The following is a 17,362-nucleotide window of genomic DNA, read 5'->3' on the forward strand; positions in this document are numbered from 1 at the left end:
AAACCTGGCAGGCCACAGGAAAAGGGGGGGGGGGTGAGAGAGATGCCCCCTCTTTAACCGTACCAGACAATATTCCCTCAACATGGGCAGGGTGCTTTGGAGTCACCCCAAAGCACCTTGTCCCCATGTTCATCTACTTTGTAGTTCAAACTCTGGAATGTTCTCCACATTGTTTAAGATGGCATGGTGCACTCATGAGAGCCCTAAGTGGTGCTCCAGATCATTAATTTGCTGCAATCTGGATCCTGACCAAGGTCAGGTTCTGGATCCTGACCAAGTCACTGTCTCATCTTGACCAGTGATCACCACTTAGGAGCCAGCTCTTTCCCCCACCCATTGCAGATGTGTGTATAAACAAAAAAAGATCAACAATTTGGAAAAAAATTAACATTTTCAACTTTCTGCTATAAAACATATCCAATAAAAAAGTTTTAAAAATCAAATTTCTTCATCAATTTAGGCCAATATATATTCTGCTACATATTTTTGGTAAAACAATTTCAATAAGCGTATATTATCAGTGATTTACTACTGTGGGGGGTACTTGTACTAGAAGGAGGCATGGATTGGTGCCCCTGCTTAGCAGAGACACAGGATCCATGTCTCCTGTACTGACAACTGCGATCTGCCCTGTTTACAAATGCAGACCACCATTCTGCCTCTGTACTGCCATACTCGCCAATCAGCTCCCATTGTGTCTACTCGCAGTGGAAGAGGGCTGCCAGTGGCACGCATGCGCGCCCCAGGTCCAGAGGTGCTGGATCACGTGCTAGGTACGAGAGCCACCTTGCTGCTATATATTTTCAGTATATGGTTGGCAAGTGGTTAAAAGTTTCAATCATGTTTTTCCTTTGCCTTTGTTCCTCCAGACAGTACATGGGTAAGTTCCTGAAGTCACTCTTGATATCTTTTATCCCTCAGACCTTTCACCATTTTTGCTACCCATCTCTGGACTCGTTCTATCTTATCAATATCTTTTTGTAAGTGAGGTTTCCAAAAAAGGTCACTGTGTTGTAAATGAGGTCTCACTAAAGATCTACATTCTGGTTACTTTCCCCACTGCCCGGCCACACTGTTTGCTCATGTTGCAATCATATGAAATAAGTACTCCCAAACCTTTTACTTCTGTAGTGCTGGCTAACACTGTACCCCCAATGTTGTACCCTCTCAAATAATTATTTTTCCCTAGGTGCATTATTTTACATTTACAATTAGATGACAAGGACATATCATTGTCATACTTTAACAGGAAATGTTTAAACAAGGACTTTGAAGTATTATTTTAATTACAGCTATGAATATAAAATATTAAACTTTTCAAATAATATTACTATGTTAATGCTTATTTTAGATCTTAGTAACTTGGCTTCCATATATTTTAGATATATTTCCTTTTTTGCACAGTTTTTTTCAACATTATACCAGGAAATCTCTGTAAAATAACAGCTTCCCACACATTCTTTAGCCAAAAGATGGATGTCCTCCCAGAACCGCACCTCTTGCATGCCCCCGGGGCCCAGATCAGGCATGCACTGTGACTGCTGTGCCTTTTGGTAACAGCTGATCACAGATCACAGTAAAGGGCCAGTCACAGCGGCCCTTTACCATGTGATTACCTGTGTCCAATCCCAGCTGGTCACAGGTAAACAGACTTAACAAATAACGGCAGTCCATTCCTCACACGCTGCCTCTGTGTGAGGAAGGGAGTACCGATAACAGGCAAGCCTGATAATACATTGCTTACACTTATAATCAGGGCACTGATCAGGGCAGCCCCATCAGTGCAGATCAGTGCAGCTTATTAATTACCATCAGTACAGCTGATCAGTGCTGCCTCATCAGTGCCTCCTCAGCAGTGCCCATCAGTGTAGTTTATCAGTACCCATCAACATTACCTCATCCTTGCCACCTCACCAGTGCACATCAGTGCAGCCTTATAAGTGTCAATCAGTGCGGCCTCATTAGTGCCCATCAGTGCAGACTCATTAGTGCCCATCAGTGACGAAGAGAAATTACTTATTTGTAAAACTTTATAGCGTAAACTAAGATTTTTTTTTACTTTCCGGTCTTTTTTTGTTTATTTAGCAAAAAAAAAAAAAAAAAAACAGTGGTGATTAACCGCTTACGGAATGCCGGAATGCCCTACGTACATTTACTGCAGCAGGGAGGCCAGGGTGCACAAAATCACGTATCTGCACATGATTTTATGCATGTGGTTTAGGAGCCAATCAGCGGGTCCGGCCGCCGCAACCTGCCGATCATTCACAGGAGAGACGGATCAGTGGTGTGCCGATGTAAACAAAGCCCACTGCTGATCTGTCAGGGAGGAAAAGCTGAATCACAATCTCCTTTTCTCCAGTGAATCCACTCCCCACACAGTTAGAAACACCTTCTAGGGAAATCATTTAACCCCTTGATTGCCTCCTAGTGTTAACCCTTTCCCTGCCAGTGGCATTTATGCAGTCACTGGTCCCTTAAAAGTGTCACTTAGTGTCAGATTTGTCTGCCGTTAAAAATCACAGATTGCTGCGATTAAGTCCCTAAATCTATCCCGTGGTTTCTAGACGTTTTAACTTTTGTCCAAACCAATCAATATAGGGTTATTGTTGCGATTTTTTACCAAAAATAAGTAGCACAATACATATTGGCCTACATTTTTGGATATGTATTATAGCAGAAAGTAAAAAATATGTTTGATTAATAATATTTTTTTTTTTCAAAATTTCAATCTCCTCTTGTGAGCCAAGGAAAATAATGGATTTTTCTCAGGTTCCAGACACTCTTTTTTAATCATATCTGTGATTATTGAATGGACTGGAAAAGAACGGCCTTTGAATCTCCTAAACCAGCATAAAATCGGTCATGCAGGGAGAGTTCCTTCTTTTCCTCTTCTATTTCCATAGTAGCATGGATTACTTTCAAGAGTCCTCCAACCTCTTCTAGTGACATTTTGTACTTAGAAGTGGCATGTGCTTCATTTTCCTCCTCCTCAGAATCTGTTCTATCTGGAGTGAGGGAAGCGGATTCTTGGTAAGTGTCCTGGGAGATAGGACCCCCTATTAGTATTTGAGAACTGCCTTGGGATTCTGAAGATGGCTGCGGAACCCTGGGATCCCCTGAGGGAACTGTTTCCTCTCTTAGTTTTGACCTAAAAGCTTGAAAGGTGGCGCGGAGCTCATCCTTAATAGTTGTAAACACATAGCCACAAATTGATGGAGACTGCTCTCTGACTAGTTTTGCAATGCAATCTGCACAAAGCATTTTGGTCCAAACTTTGCTTAATTTCTCTTTGCAGGCAGGGCCCTTCTCTTGACTGGTTGGACAGAACCTTTGGCCTGGACAAACAGAAGAAAAAGACAAGGGACCACGCTGAAAAGGCTGCTACACAGCCCAGATAAGACACCCAAATGCACTAGGAAAGACAACTTCTTACTTCCCTGTGCCCAGCAAGCCACCACCACCAGCACCTAAGCCCCCCTTTTGCTAGGCAGACATGCTAACCACTAGCCACTGCAACAAACATTCCCAGGGAGAGGGGAAAGGGTGAGTAATCCCCCACAGGAGAAAATGGCCCAGAGTAATAGAGGAGTCCCTTACCTTGACCTTGCTGGTGCCTTGGCTTGCCCCCTTATCTGCTGCATCGCTCTCCATAGCTGCACAGAAATGAATTGAAGAAACGTTCCCGCACCGCCGCACCAACCCGGAACCGGAATATTAAGGCACCAAGTGACCCTGCCCTCTCCCCCTGCGCTTATGGCCGGAAATGACGCAGCGCGCCAACCCATAAGTACTGCCCCTTCCTATACAGGACGTAGCCGAGCCTCTCCTCGGCCACCAGAACAATGGCAGCTGCTCCATTCTCCTCACTTATCCCGCGATGCAGGCGTCAGTGGAAAATTAAAAAAACAACCGTCCGTCTGAAGAAAAAGGGGGGGCAGCACTGCCAGTCCATACAGGCTCTCCCCAAGGACAGAAGAGGGAGAGGGAGCCATTCAACAGGAGGCAAGTGGGAGGATCCCTCTCCCAGAAAAACAGAATGACAGGTGAGAACCTCTTGTCTCCCAGGATGAGAGATCATGGCTCCCACCAGAGGTGTTCCTCCAGCTGGTGGGAACACAAAAAACTGATGGAAGCAACGTGGAGACCTCCTATTAAAGATTTAATTGATGAGGTGTTTCCTGTGGGAGGAGGAGCCATGGTCTCTCGGGTGCTGTCCTGAAAGATGTTTTGGAAAAAGGACATCAATTTAATTTGGTTATAGTGTGGTATGATCGCGCAAATGTCAGTTAAGTGACGCAGTGCCATATCGCAAAAAATGGCCTGGTCAGGAAGTGGGTTAAACCTTCCGGGACTGAAGTGGATAGATACCACCAAAAGTTTTTTCAGTAGTGAGCCTGCTTGAGTACCCCATAGCAAGCTGCTTTCTATGGGGGCACTTGGCAGGATCAAGGGGCTAAGAGTTCGAGTAGGGGATCCAAGAAGAGAAGGATTGGGGCTACTCTATGCAAAACCACTGCACATAGCAGTTAAGTATAACATATATTTCTAACTAAGAAAAGGCTGCCTCTAATAATATGTAATACTAACATACAATCACACACATAGGTTGGACTTGATGGACTGGTGTCTTTTTTCAACCTTGCCTCTACTTTGTAGACACTATAACTTTTGCGCAAACCAATCAATATTTCAAAATTGTTGCTTTTTTGTTCATAGCGAAAAAAATAAAAACTGCAGAGGTGATCAAATACATCCAAAAGAAAGCTCTATTTGTGGGAAATTTGTTTGGATACAATGTTGCACAACCACGCAATTGTCAGTTAAAGCGATGCAGTGCTGCATCGCAAAAAATGGCCTGGTCATTAAGGGGGTAAATCCTTTCGGGGCTGAAGTGGTTCAGGCTATCAACAATCTTGAGATGGCAGTTGATAGTTCTAGCCCAAATGTAATATGAGTATTCTCATTCAAATTTGGTTAATATATACTATCTTCCGTGTCTTTCAATCCAAATAAAGAACAATTCCTAATTGGAATTAAATGGCATTTTGTTCAGAAATTGTGTAAAACTTAATAAAACTCTCTTCTTTTGATGCGATGGGAAACTTTATATTAGTATAATAGTGCCTCCAAATTGGATTTTCCTTGTTTTTTTTTTTTTTAAACCTTAAAGGCAATGCCATAATGTGCTAGTATGCATTGCATACTAGCACATTATTTGAATTTTATGTGGAGCTTTCTAGCAGGGCAAAGTCACCGCTGATGGTGCTGCCATCTTCATCTGGTCTTCTGGGTTCACAGACTTGGGATCATATGTGGGAGCCTCCTTTTATGGCACAGGACTCCTAGGACTCTACAGGAACAGCACAGGTATGCTGTTCCATCAGAGTGCTTGTGCTAGTGACGTCACTGGCTGCGTGTACAGTAAATAGTTTAGGTGATATTTACAGTACCTATAGGTAAGTCTTATTATAGGTCTTATTATAGGCTTACCTATAGGAAAAATTCATGTATACTAATTTTCTCCTACTTTAATAGTTTAATAGAAAGGATAACACTTATGGGAACTGGGTGCTCAAAGGTCTCAAACCTAGGATTACTGTATGTGCATGACATCCATGCTCTATTGCTCTCCAGACAGGACAGACAATAAATATAAAAATACATCCTTTATTTCTTAGTTCTTTATCTGAAACATCAGAAAGAATATCTTTATTGATTTGTTTATTGAATGTTATAATGGATGTTCATGAGTTCATGGTCATTGTTGCTGGAGTTTCAGCACTTTGATTTGATATGTGTCGTCCTTAATCCTATTACAAGAGTTGTTTACATTCCTTGTAATAGGAATACAAGTGTTTAAAAAAATAATTAAAGGGACAATATAAAAAAAAAAAATGAAAAAAAAATGTAAAGGCGTTTAAAGCTTCACATATGGAGATTTTTTAACCACTTAAGGACCGAGCCTCTTTCTGAAATTTGTTGATTACAAGTTAAAAACAGTTATTTTTGCTAGAAAATTACTTAGAACCCCAAACATTATATATTCTTTTTTCTAACACCCTAGAGAATAAAATGGTGGTCGTTGCAATATTTTCTGTCACACTGTATTAATGCAGCGGTCTTACATGCACACTTTTTTTTTTAGAAAAAATACATATACTAAATACTTTTTTGAATAAAATAAACAAGACAACAGTAAAGTTAGCCCGATTTTTTTATATTGTAAAAGATAATGTTATCCTGAGTAAATTGATACCCAAAATGTCACACTTCAAAATTGCGCCCACTCGTGGAATGGCAACATTTAATCCTTAAAAATCTCCATAGGCGACATTTAAAAAATCCTACCGATCACGGAAATACCTCACTTGTGTGGTTTGAACACCGCTTTCATATGCGGGAACTACTCACGTATGCGTTCACTTCTGCATGCGAGCTCAGTGGGACGGGGCACATTTAAAAATGTATTTATTTTTTTACTTATTTATTTTTCCTTTTATTTTTACACTGTTCTTTTAAAAAAAAATAAAAAAAAATTGTGCCACTTTTATTTCTATTACAAGGAATGTTAACATCCCTTATAATAGAAAAAAAGCATGACAGGACCTCTTAAATATGAGATCTGTGGTCAGAAGGACCTCAGATATCATATTTACACTAAAATGCAATAAAAATAAAATAAAAATAAAATTGTCATTTGAAAAAAAAAATGCCTCTTTAAGAGCTATGGGCGGAAGTGACATTTTAACGTTGTTTCTGCCCTGCAATAGTAAGGCGATGGGTGGGGGCGATCTTTCCCTCACTCATCTCCATACCCAGGAAGGAGAATCATCTGATCGTCTCTGCCACTACCAACAGCTCCGGTAAGCAGAGGACACCGGAGAGTGGCAGGAGGAGGGCCTCTCTCCCTCCGCCGATAAAAGTGATCTTGCGGCGAAAAACATTCTGACTTTACAACCACTTTAAGTGAAGCTTCACTTTCCAAAGAATACCCAATTGCATGCAAAGAAAAAAAAAACAGCATTTTTGCTTGCACATGATTGGATGATAGAAGTCAGCAGAGCTTCTGCTCACCTATTAATCACTGGAGCACGATCACTGTTCTTGAAGAGTGCAACTGCACTTTGAAAATTGCATAGTCTATATGCCTTTAGTAAATTAACCCATTTATATCACAGTGAATTAAATCATTTGTAGAAACAAAGCAAAGATGTCCTAAATAAAATAAAATGGAGCCATTTGTATATGATAGGCTATAAAAATATTTTTTAAATAAAATGGCCACATGACTAAAGAAAGATATGGTAAAATACCTGTATTAGATTTCATTGTTTCACTTGAAACTGTTTGCCCAACAAGATCATATTGGAGGAGACTTGAAGATTCTTCTGGTACCTCAACTGAGTATAAAGGTCCTTTCTTCCACGTATAAACAATTTCACTTTTTGGATATGCATCTGTTTAATTGAGTTCAGAACAGAGAAAAAAGAATAAACATAAAACATGACCTTGGCAAATGAGTAGCAATGCTAAACCATATTTCTTCCTCATATTCCAATTCCTGATGGGGAGAGGGGAGGTAGGGTGTGTGTATGGGGGTCAGGGGTGCTAAGAAAAGCACTACAACTGAATAACAGAAAAATGTAATTCCGTTACAGTTTCAAGTTTTTTATAATGAGCTTGCCTTGCTGGATCATAAAGCAATAACCTGCATTTTCAATTCAGTGTTATAGAAATGTCAGAAACCTTGTCAGCTGATAACATCCTGTGCTTTTTGTATGTGCTGCATTTTAATCTGTTACATTGATTCCAGATATTTCTGTAGACTAACACACACATCCTATGTTATGGAGAGGAAATGTGGAGGAGAGGACTTTGGGGGTTATTAACGAAAAGGTAAATTCACTTTGCACTGCAAGTACACTTGGAAGTGCAGTCACTCTTAATCTAAGGGGTAGAGCTGAAATGAGTGGAAGCTCTGCTGATTTTATCCTCCAATCATGTGCAAGCTAAAATGCTGTTTTTTATTTTCCATGCACATCCCCTTTACTTTACTTTCAAGTGCAGTGGATTTGCCTTTACTACATAGTTAGTAAGACTGAATAAAGATACCAGTCCATCCAGTTCAACCTGAGTGAGTGTACATGTCTACAATTATCACTATCCCTGTACATTGCATCTCACTAAGATGCTCATCTATTATTTAATTATTTATTTAAGGTACCCATATAGCGCTGTCAATTTACACATACATCACACACTCACATCAGTCCCTACCCTCAAGGAGCCCACAAGACAAAGTCCCCAACTCACATTCATATACTAGGGCCAATTTTGGACAGAAGCCAATTAACCTACCAGCATGTCTTTGGAGTGTAGGAGGAACCCAGAGTACCTGGAGGAAACCCACGCAGGCACAGGGAGAACGTACAAACTCCAGGCAGGTAGTGTTGTGGTTGGGATTCAAACCAGCAAACCTTTTTACTGCTAGGTGAGAGTGCTACCCACTACACCACCGTGTTGCCCCAAATAACTCCCTTTGTGTTCTCTCCTAGGATAGCAATGCTACTACTCCATAGATACAGTACAATACATGTGCATTGTCACTATAGTGTGGGAAGAATGTTACTGGAAAGCAGCTGGTGAAAATAAAGGAAATAAAGCCTAAGGCCCTATACACACGGTCGGACATTCCGACCACAAAATCCATCAGATTTTTTCCGACGGATTTTGGCCGAAACTTGTCTTGCATACACACGGTCGCACAAAGTTGTCGTAAAATCCAATCGTTCAGAACGAGGTGACGTCCAAAACGTACAATAGGACTACGTAGAAGCCAGTAGCCAAAAGCTTTCATGGCATGTGTGCGTGGCACCTTGTGTGTCAGAATTCTCTACAAACAATCTGAAAAAGTCTGATCGGATTTTGTTGTCACTAAATTTTAGATCCAGCTCTCAAACTTTTTCCATCGGAAATTCCAACAGAAAAAGTCCACACACAACAACATAATCTGATCAGACTTTTTCTGCCAGAATTTCTGTGTGTATGGGGCATAAAAGGAAAAAAAAAACAAATTCAGCTACCACATCTAAGGATTGGTAAGATGGAATATATATATATATATATATATATATATATATATATTTTTTTTTTTTTTTTTTATCATGGTTTTGACACAATAATAGCAAACAATATTGGGGATTAGTGATTCAATATTCAATGTAAGATTTTAGGATAATTTTATTTGCTAGGCTTGGGGTTATAGAGTAACTCAGGGATAATCGACTGAGTAAAAGAAAAAGTAATATTAAAAGTTTAGTGAGAGTTAGATAGGATACCCTCTGTAGCTTTCTCTGTAGCTCTCCCACTTTCTCATTCCTCCATAAGAACAGCTGAAGACACATTTGTGTAAAAAAAATTGATATGCATCCACATGCAAAGTGGATAGCACCTTTAAGGGACATTTATCACTTCTTTCACTGCAGCATTTGTACAATGACAGAAAAGGCAGGCAAAGTTAACGTAACCTTCTTACAAGACATCTGCTTATACATAGGAAAGGCCTAGTTCAATAACGTGTAAGACAGTAAGGACATCACTTTGTTCTAAACATTCCCTAAAAGATGCCTACAGCTGCATGTACTAACTTTCTGAACAGCAACATCACTACTAACACAAAACTGTTCCCGTGTAATCCATTAAAACAACTACTGCTTATTAATAAATAATGGCGTATAAGTAGCATATTGTGATATGTTTTCATAAAATATAATAAATGAATTCTACATACAGCTGCCAAACTTCAGAGGGCATGCATGTCCATCCATAGGAAAATTCATTAACCTCATAGGACATTCTGCTTTAATTGTCAATCTGAAAAAAAGATACTATGACATTTTAACACAGTATACTTTATATCATGTTTAACATTGTTTTGTGCTCAGCAAAAATAAATTATTCATTGATTTTTTTTTATTTTTTTTTTACCAAAGCAGATGTATGTGCAACCAAACATTTTAAAGACTCAGATTGAAAGAGTTGCATTCATATTGCAGTCAGAAATGTGTGCCACATTATATAATAGTTGTAAAATGTGCTTTCTTAAGGCCAGCTCAGTGTTGACATATGGCGAAAGTAAAGTGAATTAAAGGCTAAGTTCACCTTCTCAGGCAGAATTCCACTTTTTAAAAAAAAAATAAGAAACCTTCTTATGTTTTTTTTTCTGCCCAAGCTATCCCAATATGCTTATCTCTCACTTACCTTGTCAATGGAAGCTTTAAATGTTCTCCTCTCTGTTCAACTTTAAAAGAAAATGCTTTCTGGGAGCTGGCTTCCTGTATCATAATTGTAACCTTCCGGGAAACTTCGTATCCCATCGTGCACTCCCCTACACATCACAGAATAAAGCATGTTTACCACTCTGGACCACACCTCCACCAACTCTTTTTTTTTCCATCTGCTTTTCTACTTCTTTCTTTAAGATGGCCATACATGTTACAATCTGAATGTAAAATCTCCTTTAGATCTATCATCAACCATGTAGTGCAAGGGCCTGCCTGATTTGTTAACAATTGAATGGATTGTTTAGGTGGGTTCTCCCATTATACAGTTTTGGTAAATCTAAAGGAAATTGTACAGAGATTGTACAATTGCATAGTGTATGGCCAGGTTTATACACATATATGGAAGGGAGACATTCAGCTGTCAATGTTTTTGTAATCCATGTCTAGCTCAGAGAGAGGAGGGTGTAAATACACAAATATCACTTTTAGGCCCTATTCCCACCAGCATATTGGGAGGGTATGTTTTTTTTGTGTATTTTTCCCGTGACATACTCATGACAAGCACAGTAAAATAGCTCATGGGACATTTTGATGTGTTTCGGTTTGCATTTTTTTTGGATTACGTTTGTCGCATATTTTTGCACTTGACAAACTGCGCATTTGCTTCCACATTTGGGGTGCCATTAACAAATAATGGCTCCGAAAGTAAAATTTGTTAATTTTATGTGTACATACAGTTAGTGACCATACACTACACAATATGATTGTGCAACCTCTTTTAGATTTACCAAAACTATATAATTGGAGGACTCACCTAATCAATCTGTATCCACTCAGGCAGGCCCTTGCACTACATAGTTGAGGGGATATCTAAAGGAGATTGCATAGTCAGACTCTATAGTGTAAAGCGGGATTTACAGTCTTTTAGGAACACATCTATCCTGTTTTCAATACTACCGCTAAGTTCAACATAGGCTGTTCTGTGATCACTACACTCCTGCACACACTGCCAAATGAACAATCTATGCAAGAAGAAGGTGACGAGACAGTCAATGGCTGTGTTAAGATGGAGAACAGTGCTCACTGACAATGTCTGCATTGGAAAAGCATGAAACTACACAGGTGTGTGGGAACAATCTTCTGGAGGGGGAGGGCAGGTGCAGAGTGTGTTTTAATCACTTCAGCCCCAAAAGGATTTGCCCCCTTAATGACCAGGGCAATTTTTGCCATACGGCACTGCGTTGCTTTAACTGAAAATTGCGTGGTTACGATGTACCCAAACAAAATTTACATGATTTTTTTCCCACAAATAGAGCTTTCTTTTGGTGCTATTTGATCACCTCAACAAAAACAAAAAAATAGCAACAATTTTGAAAAAAAAAACAAGATTTTTTTACTTTTTGCTATAATAAATGTCCAAATTAAAAAACAATAAAAAACAAATTTATTCATCAGTTTAGGCCCATATGCATTAGTCTACATATTTTGGTAAAAAAATAAAAAATTTGCAATAAGCGTATATTGGTTTACACAAAAGGTATATATATACAAAATAGGGGATAGATTTATGGCATTTAAAAAAAAAAAAAAGTTTTTACTAGTAATGGCGGTGATCTGTGATTTTTAGAGGGACTGCAACATTGCGACAGACAGATTAGACACTTTTGACACTTTTTTGGGACCACTGTAATTTATACAGCAATCAGAGCTAAAAATACCCACTGATTACTGTATAAATGTCACTGGCAGGGAAGGAGTTAAAACTAGGGGGAGATCAAGGAGTAAGTGTTCCCTAGTAAGGATGAGCCGAACACCCCCGATTCGGTTCGCACCGGAACCTGTGAACAGACCTAAACTTTGTGTGAACTTTAGAACCCTATTAAAGTCTATGGGACTCAAACGTTCAAAATCAAAAGTGCTAATTTTAAAGGCTTATATGCAAGTTATTGTCCTAAAAAGTGTTTGGGAACCTGGGCCCTACCCCATGGGACATGTATCAATGCAAAAAAAGTTTAAAAACGTCAGTTTTTTCAGGAGCAGTGATTTTAATAATGCTTAAAGTGAAACAATAAAAGTGTAATATTCCTTTAAATTTCATACCTGAGGGGTGTGTGTAGTATGCCTGTAAAGGGGCACATGTTTCCCTGCACAAAGTGTTATTTCTGCAGGAAAAAAAGTAATTTAAAAGCACTCATGGCTATAATGAATTGTCGGCTCCCCGTAATACATAGAGCAGTCATTGAAAGTCATTGATAAAAAAAAAAGCGCGTGGGGTTCCCCTCAATTCAATTACCAGGCCCTTCAGGTCTGGTATGGATATTAAGGGAAACCCCGCGTCAAATAAAAAAAAATGGTGTGGAGTTGCCCCCCAAAAATCCATACCAGACCCTTTATTCGAGCACGCAACCTTGCACGCCGCAGGAAAAGAGGGGGGAGATGAGAGAGAGCCCCCTTCCTGAACCGTAACAGGCCACATGCCCTCAACATTGAGAGGATGCTTTGGGGGTCTGGCCGCTGGTTTTGGGGGTCTGCAGGCGGGCGGCTTATCAGTATCTGGAAGCCCCCTTTAACAACGGACCCCCAGATCCCAGCCTCCCTTGTTTGAAATGGTAAGGGGGTACAAAAATACCAAAAAAAACATTTCACAAAGAAAGTCTAAAAAATTGTTAAAAAACACACACACACACACACCATTAGGAAAAGTAATTTATTAAAAATAAAAAAAATTAAAAAAAAGATTCCAGTGGTGGTAATTCACTCTTGCTATCCAGCGATGGCTGATCTCTTCTACGGGGTCCAGCGATGGGTGATCTCTCCCGATGGTCAAGCGCAGCGCATCCATCCTGTCTCCACCGGAGACACTGCGGGAATCCCGACAGCCTGACAGGTTTTAGCTGAGGAGGACGGGGCCACCCATCACCTAACCCCACCCCCTCTGACGCAAGGGGAAACCCAGGCTTCCCCAGTGATGTATGGGTGAGCCCACCCCCTCTGATGTAATGCAGGTTTCCGTTACATCAGAGGGGGACGGGGTCACCCACACATCACTGGGGAAGCCTGGGTTTCTCCTTGCGTCAGAGGGGGTGGGTCAGGTGACCTGAAGGGTCTGGTATGGATATTTGGGGGGAACCCCACATAATTTTTTTTATTTGACATGGGTTTCCCCTTAATATCCATACCAGACCTGAAGGGCCTGGTAAATGAATTTGGGGGGAACCCCACGTTTTTTTTTTAATCAGTGACTTTCAATGACTGTTCTCTGTATTACGGGGAGCCGACAATTCATTTTAGCCGTAAGTGCTTTTAAATTACTTTTTTTCCTGCAGAAATTACACTTTGTGCAGGGACAGTTGTAAGCATGGGAAACATGCGCCCCTTTACAGGCATACTATACACACCCCCTAGGTACGAAATCTAAAGGAATATTACACTTTTATTGTTTCACTTCAAGCATTATTAAAATCACTGCTCCCAAAAAAAGCTTACGTTTTTAAAAGTTTTTTTGCATTGATACATGTCCCCTGGGGCAGGACCCAGGTCCCCAAACACTTTTTAGGACAATAACTTGCATATAAGCCTTTACAATTAGCACTTTAGATTTCTCCCATAGACTTTTACAGGGTGTTCCGTGACTTTTTGAATTTGCCGCAAACACCCCAAATTGTTGGCTGTTCGGCGAACAGGCAATGTTTGAGTCGAACATGAGTTTGACTCGGAGCTCATCCCTATTCCCTAGGGAGTTGTTTCCAACTGTGGGGGCAGTGTATTGACTGGGAGTAGAGATACATCGCTGTTTCTTTTTTTTTTTCCAGAAAAAGCTTTTATTGAAGAAAATAGTCAATAAAATACAATACAATAACATTGCATAGAAGAACAAAATATAGTGAAAAAAGAGTAATGAAAACAAAATAGCACATTTTTGACTTTATATTAGAATACAGAGGCGAACAGTAGCTGGAAATCGCCAAGTATATAATAGTCTATATCATAATAGAAAAGACAATAAAGTCGAATTCACAGAAATTATCAAAGAAGCAATCAAAGTCAGTAGGCAAGGTAAGGAGAAGAGTATCCTGAACCTTCATACAAGGCATCAGAAGAGTCAGGTCTTCATAAATGATAAACTGTCTACCCTTAACCGAAAAGCAAAAAAAAAGGACAAAAAAGGAGACACAAGAAGAAATTGGAAATAACCAATTCATCCACCTCAGGGCGGAGGAGAACCGGTTAACAAGTGGAGACACTCATCCGAACCTCCAAAGTGAAGCCAGCAGGCCCAGGTCCCCCAAAATTTAGTAGGGGTATCATTCGATTGATGGATTAGTTCTTCCATCTCAGCAATTTTAGACACTCTTGTGATCCAGTCAGCGACAGAGGGGGGGGAGCAAGATTTCCAGACTACAGGAATGCACATTTTCGCTGCATTAAGCAGATGTTGTGCCAATGAGCGATGATACAGCTTCTTGGGAAGACCAGAATGGTGCAATAGCATTTGGGCAGGGGACAAATCAATGGGGATAGTGGTAATGTGTCTGATTAGACAGTGAATCTCTCTCCAAAAAGGCTGTATGCGAGGACAGGACCACCAAATGTGTAAGAACGTACCCACAGTGTCTGAGCATCGCCAGCACATCGAGGGAATTTTGGGATCCCGACGATGGAGCCTTTCAGGAGTTAGATACCACCTAGAGAATATCTTAAAATTGGTTTCTTGTACAGACACATTAATTGATCCCTTAAGTAAATTGGCATATATATGTGACCAGTCATCGATCGACAGGGAGATGGATAAATCATTTTCCCATTTAACTGTTGCTATATTTGCTTTGGGGTTGAAATTAGCAAAGAGTAAGGCGTAGATAGTAGAGATCACATGCCGTTGTGGTTCCATCTGATTACAGAGAACTTCAAATGAGGTAAGATTACGGGCGAAGTCGGAGTTCGCCCCCTGATAAAACAGAAAATGTTTTATCTGGAGGTAAGCCCATTGAGGGAATGGGCGTCCCGAGGGCTGGTGGGGAAGGTCTAGAAGGGATTTAAATGTAGTTCCTGAGAAGAAAAGCATTGCTCTAATATCTGAAGAAGGCCATATACCGGAAAGAAAAGCATCCGATTGGCCTACTGGAAATGCAGGGTTGTGTTTTAGCGGTGTCATCGGGCTGCGGTGCGAGGAAATACCGTGATTACTACAGGCTAAGTTAAAGGCATACAGTGTACTCGCAATCAAGGGGTTCTGTTTGCATTTTGTCGGGACATGTCCAGGGTCTATCCAGGGTAACAATTTGAGCGGTGTAGTGGAAAACATATTTTCTATTTGCGTCCAGGCTTTAGTGGGAGTATGTACATTCCAGTCCACTATTCTAGACAGATGGCTGGCAATAAAATACTTCTTGATGTCAGGTAGCCCAATGCCGCCTTTCGTTTTGGGTAAACTCAATCTGGCGAAGCTAATCCGTGGTCGTTTACCACTCCAAATAAAATTGGAGCAATAGGATTGGTAAGCTTTAAAATAGGCGGGAGGAAGTTTTATGGGGATAGTTTGTAGAATATATAACAAACGGGGTAGTATATTCATTTTAATAATTGAGGCCCTACCGAACCAAGAAAAAATGCCCGTCGACCAAGCTTTAAGATCTTTCCGAATGGTTTGTAAAAGGGCGGTGTAATTGAGGGCGTAAAGATCTTCCAATCGTGAAGGCAGCTTGATGCCTAGATACGTTATAGCTCTTTCATTCCAACGAAAGGGAAAATTCTGTTGGCATGTGGCTACTGTTTCTGAACTCAGGGAAATGTTCAGGGCTTCCGATTTTGCAAAATTAATTTTTAAGTTGGACAGAACTTTGAAGTCATCAAGGTCCTTGAGGAGGTTAGGGATCGTGACATGTGGTTCTGAAAGGAAGAGTAAAACATCGTCTGCAAACGCAGCTATTTTATGTGATGTGTCTCCAATCGTTATACCTTTGATATCTGGGTTTGCGTTAATCTTCCGGAGGAGGGGCTCTAAGGTAAGAATGAATATTAACGGGGAAAGTGGACATCCCTGACGCGTCCCGTTAGATATGGAGAAGGCGTCCGACAGTTGACCGTTAATGCGGACCTGGGCCGTGGGGGAGGCATATAGAGCCATAATAAAAGAAAACAGTCTTTCCGGAAAGCCCAATTTGCGAAGAACTTCAGCCATGTAGTCCCAGGCCACTCTGTCGAATGCCTTCTCCGCATCCAACGAAAGAAAGAAACCCGTCTTTTTGGAGGAGGAAAGCCAATGGTGTATGTTAAGCGCCTTAATCGTGTTATCTCTACCCTCCCTCCCCGGAACAAAACCAACTTGATCAAGAGAAATGAGTTGGGGTATGAGAGGGAGGAGGCGATTAGCTAATATTTTGGCAAAATTTTTTAAATCAACGTTAAGTAAAGATATGGGTCTGTAGTTTGATACTTGGGATTCGTCTTTGTTTGGTTTCGGGATTACAGTTATGTGGGCCCTCAACAGGTCTCGTGGTGGGGTAGCACCCGACGCTAAGGAATTAAACGCTGTCAAAAAGTATTGTTGTAAAGTGGGCGCAAATGATTTATAGTAACCTACGGTGAGGCCATCTGGGCCTGGGCTTTTCCCTGGTTTCAATTGTTTGAGGGTAGTTTCAAATTCAAGAGACGACAAGGGAGATTCTAATTGAAGTGCCATTTCAGAAGTGATGGGGCGTGGTGCGTACGACTGTAAAAATTCAGAGATTCGTCCTATTTGTAGTGTCGCTGTGCTCGGAAGTCTCGTTCAAATTATATAATTTGGTATAATATTGGACGAATTGATCAGCAATTAGGTGGTTCGATACTACTTTATTGCCCATGGGATCTGTGATGGAATGTATCGTTTTAAAAGCTTGTTGTTTACGGAGGGCCCTGGCTAGTAACTTACCTGATTTATTACCATATTCGTAAAATAGTTTACGCGATAGGACATAGCGTCTTTTAATTTGGGAATTTAGTAATTGTAGGAGTTCTAATCTGGCCTGAGTTAAATCAGAAAGAGTGTCACGGGCAAGAGAGAGTTTGTGGGTTTTCTCCAAGGTTTTGATGCGACT

The 17,362-nt window shown here is 40.5% G+C and overlaps 1 protein-coding gene across 2 annotated transcripts in view; it reads right to left on the bottom strand.

Annotated features, from left to right (window-relative positions):
* Nucleotides 1-17,362, bottom strand: part of GABRA6 (gamma-aminobutyric acid type A receptor subunit alpha6) — a 114,080-nt gene that overhangs the window by 74,983 nt on the left and 21,735 nt on the right. For both annotated transcript variants that reach the window (XM_077474095.1, XM_077474094.1), the window contains exons 5-6: nucleotides 9,791-9,873; nucleotides 7,314-7,457 (exon numbers count right to left, since the gene is read on the bottom strand). In XM_077474095.1, the coding sequence (XP_077330221.1) occupies nucleotides 7,314-7,457; nucleotides 9,791-9,873 (227 nt within the window). The remainder of the gene's footprint in view (nucleotides 1-7,313; nucleotides 7,458-9,790; nucleotides 9,874-17,362) is intronic.

Source organism: Lithobates pipiens, unplaced genomic scaffold (genome assembly GCF_037356315.1).
Source record: "Lithobates pipiens isolate NorthernLeopardFrog02 unplaced genomic scaffold, aLitPip1_a1.2 Scaffold_8, whole genome shotgun sequence".
NCBI lineage: Eukaryota > Metazoa > Chordata > Amphibia > Anura > Ranidae > Lithobates > Lithobates pipiens.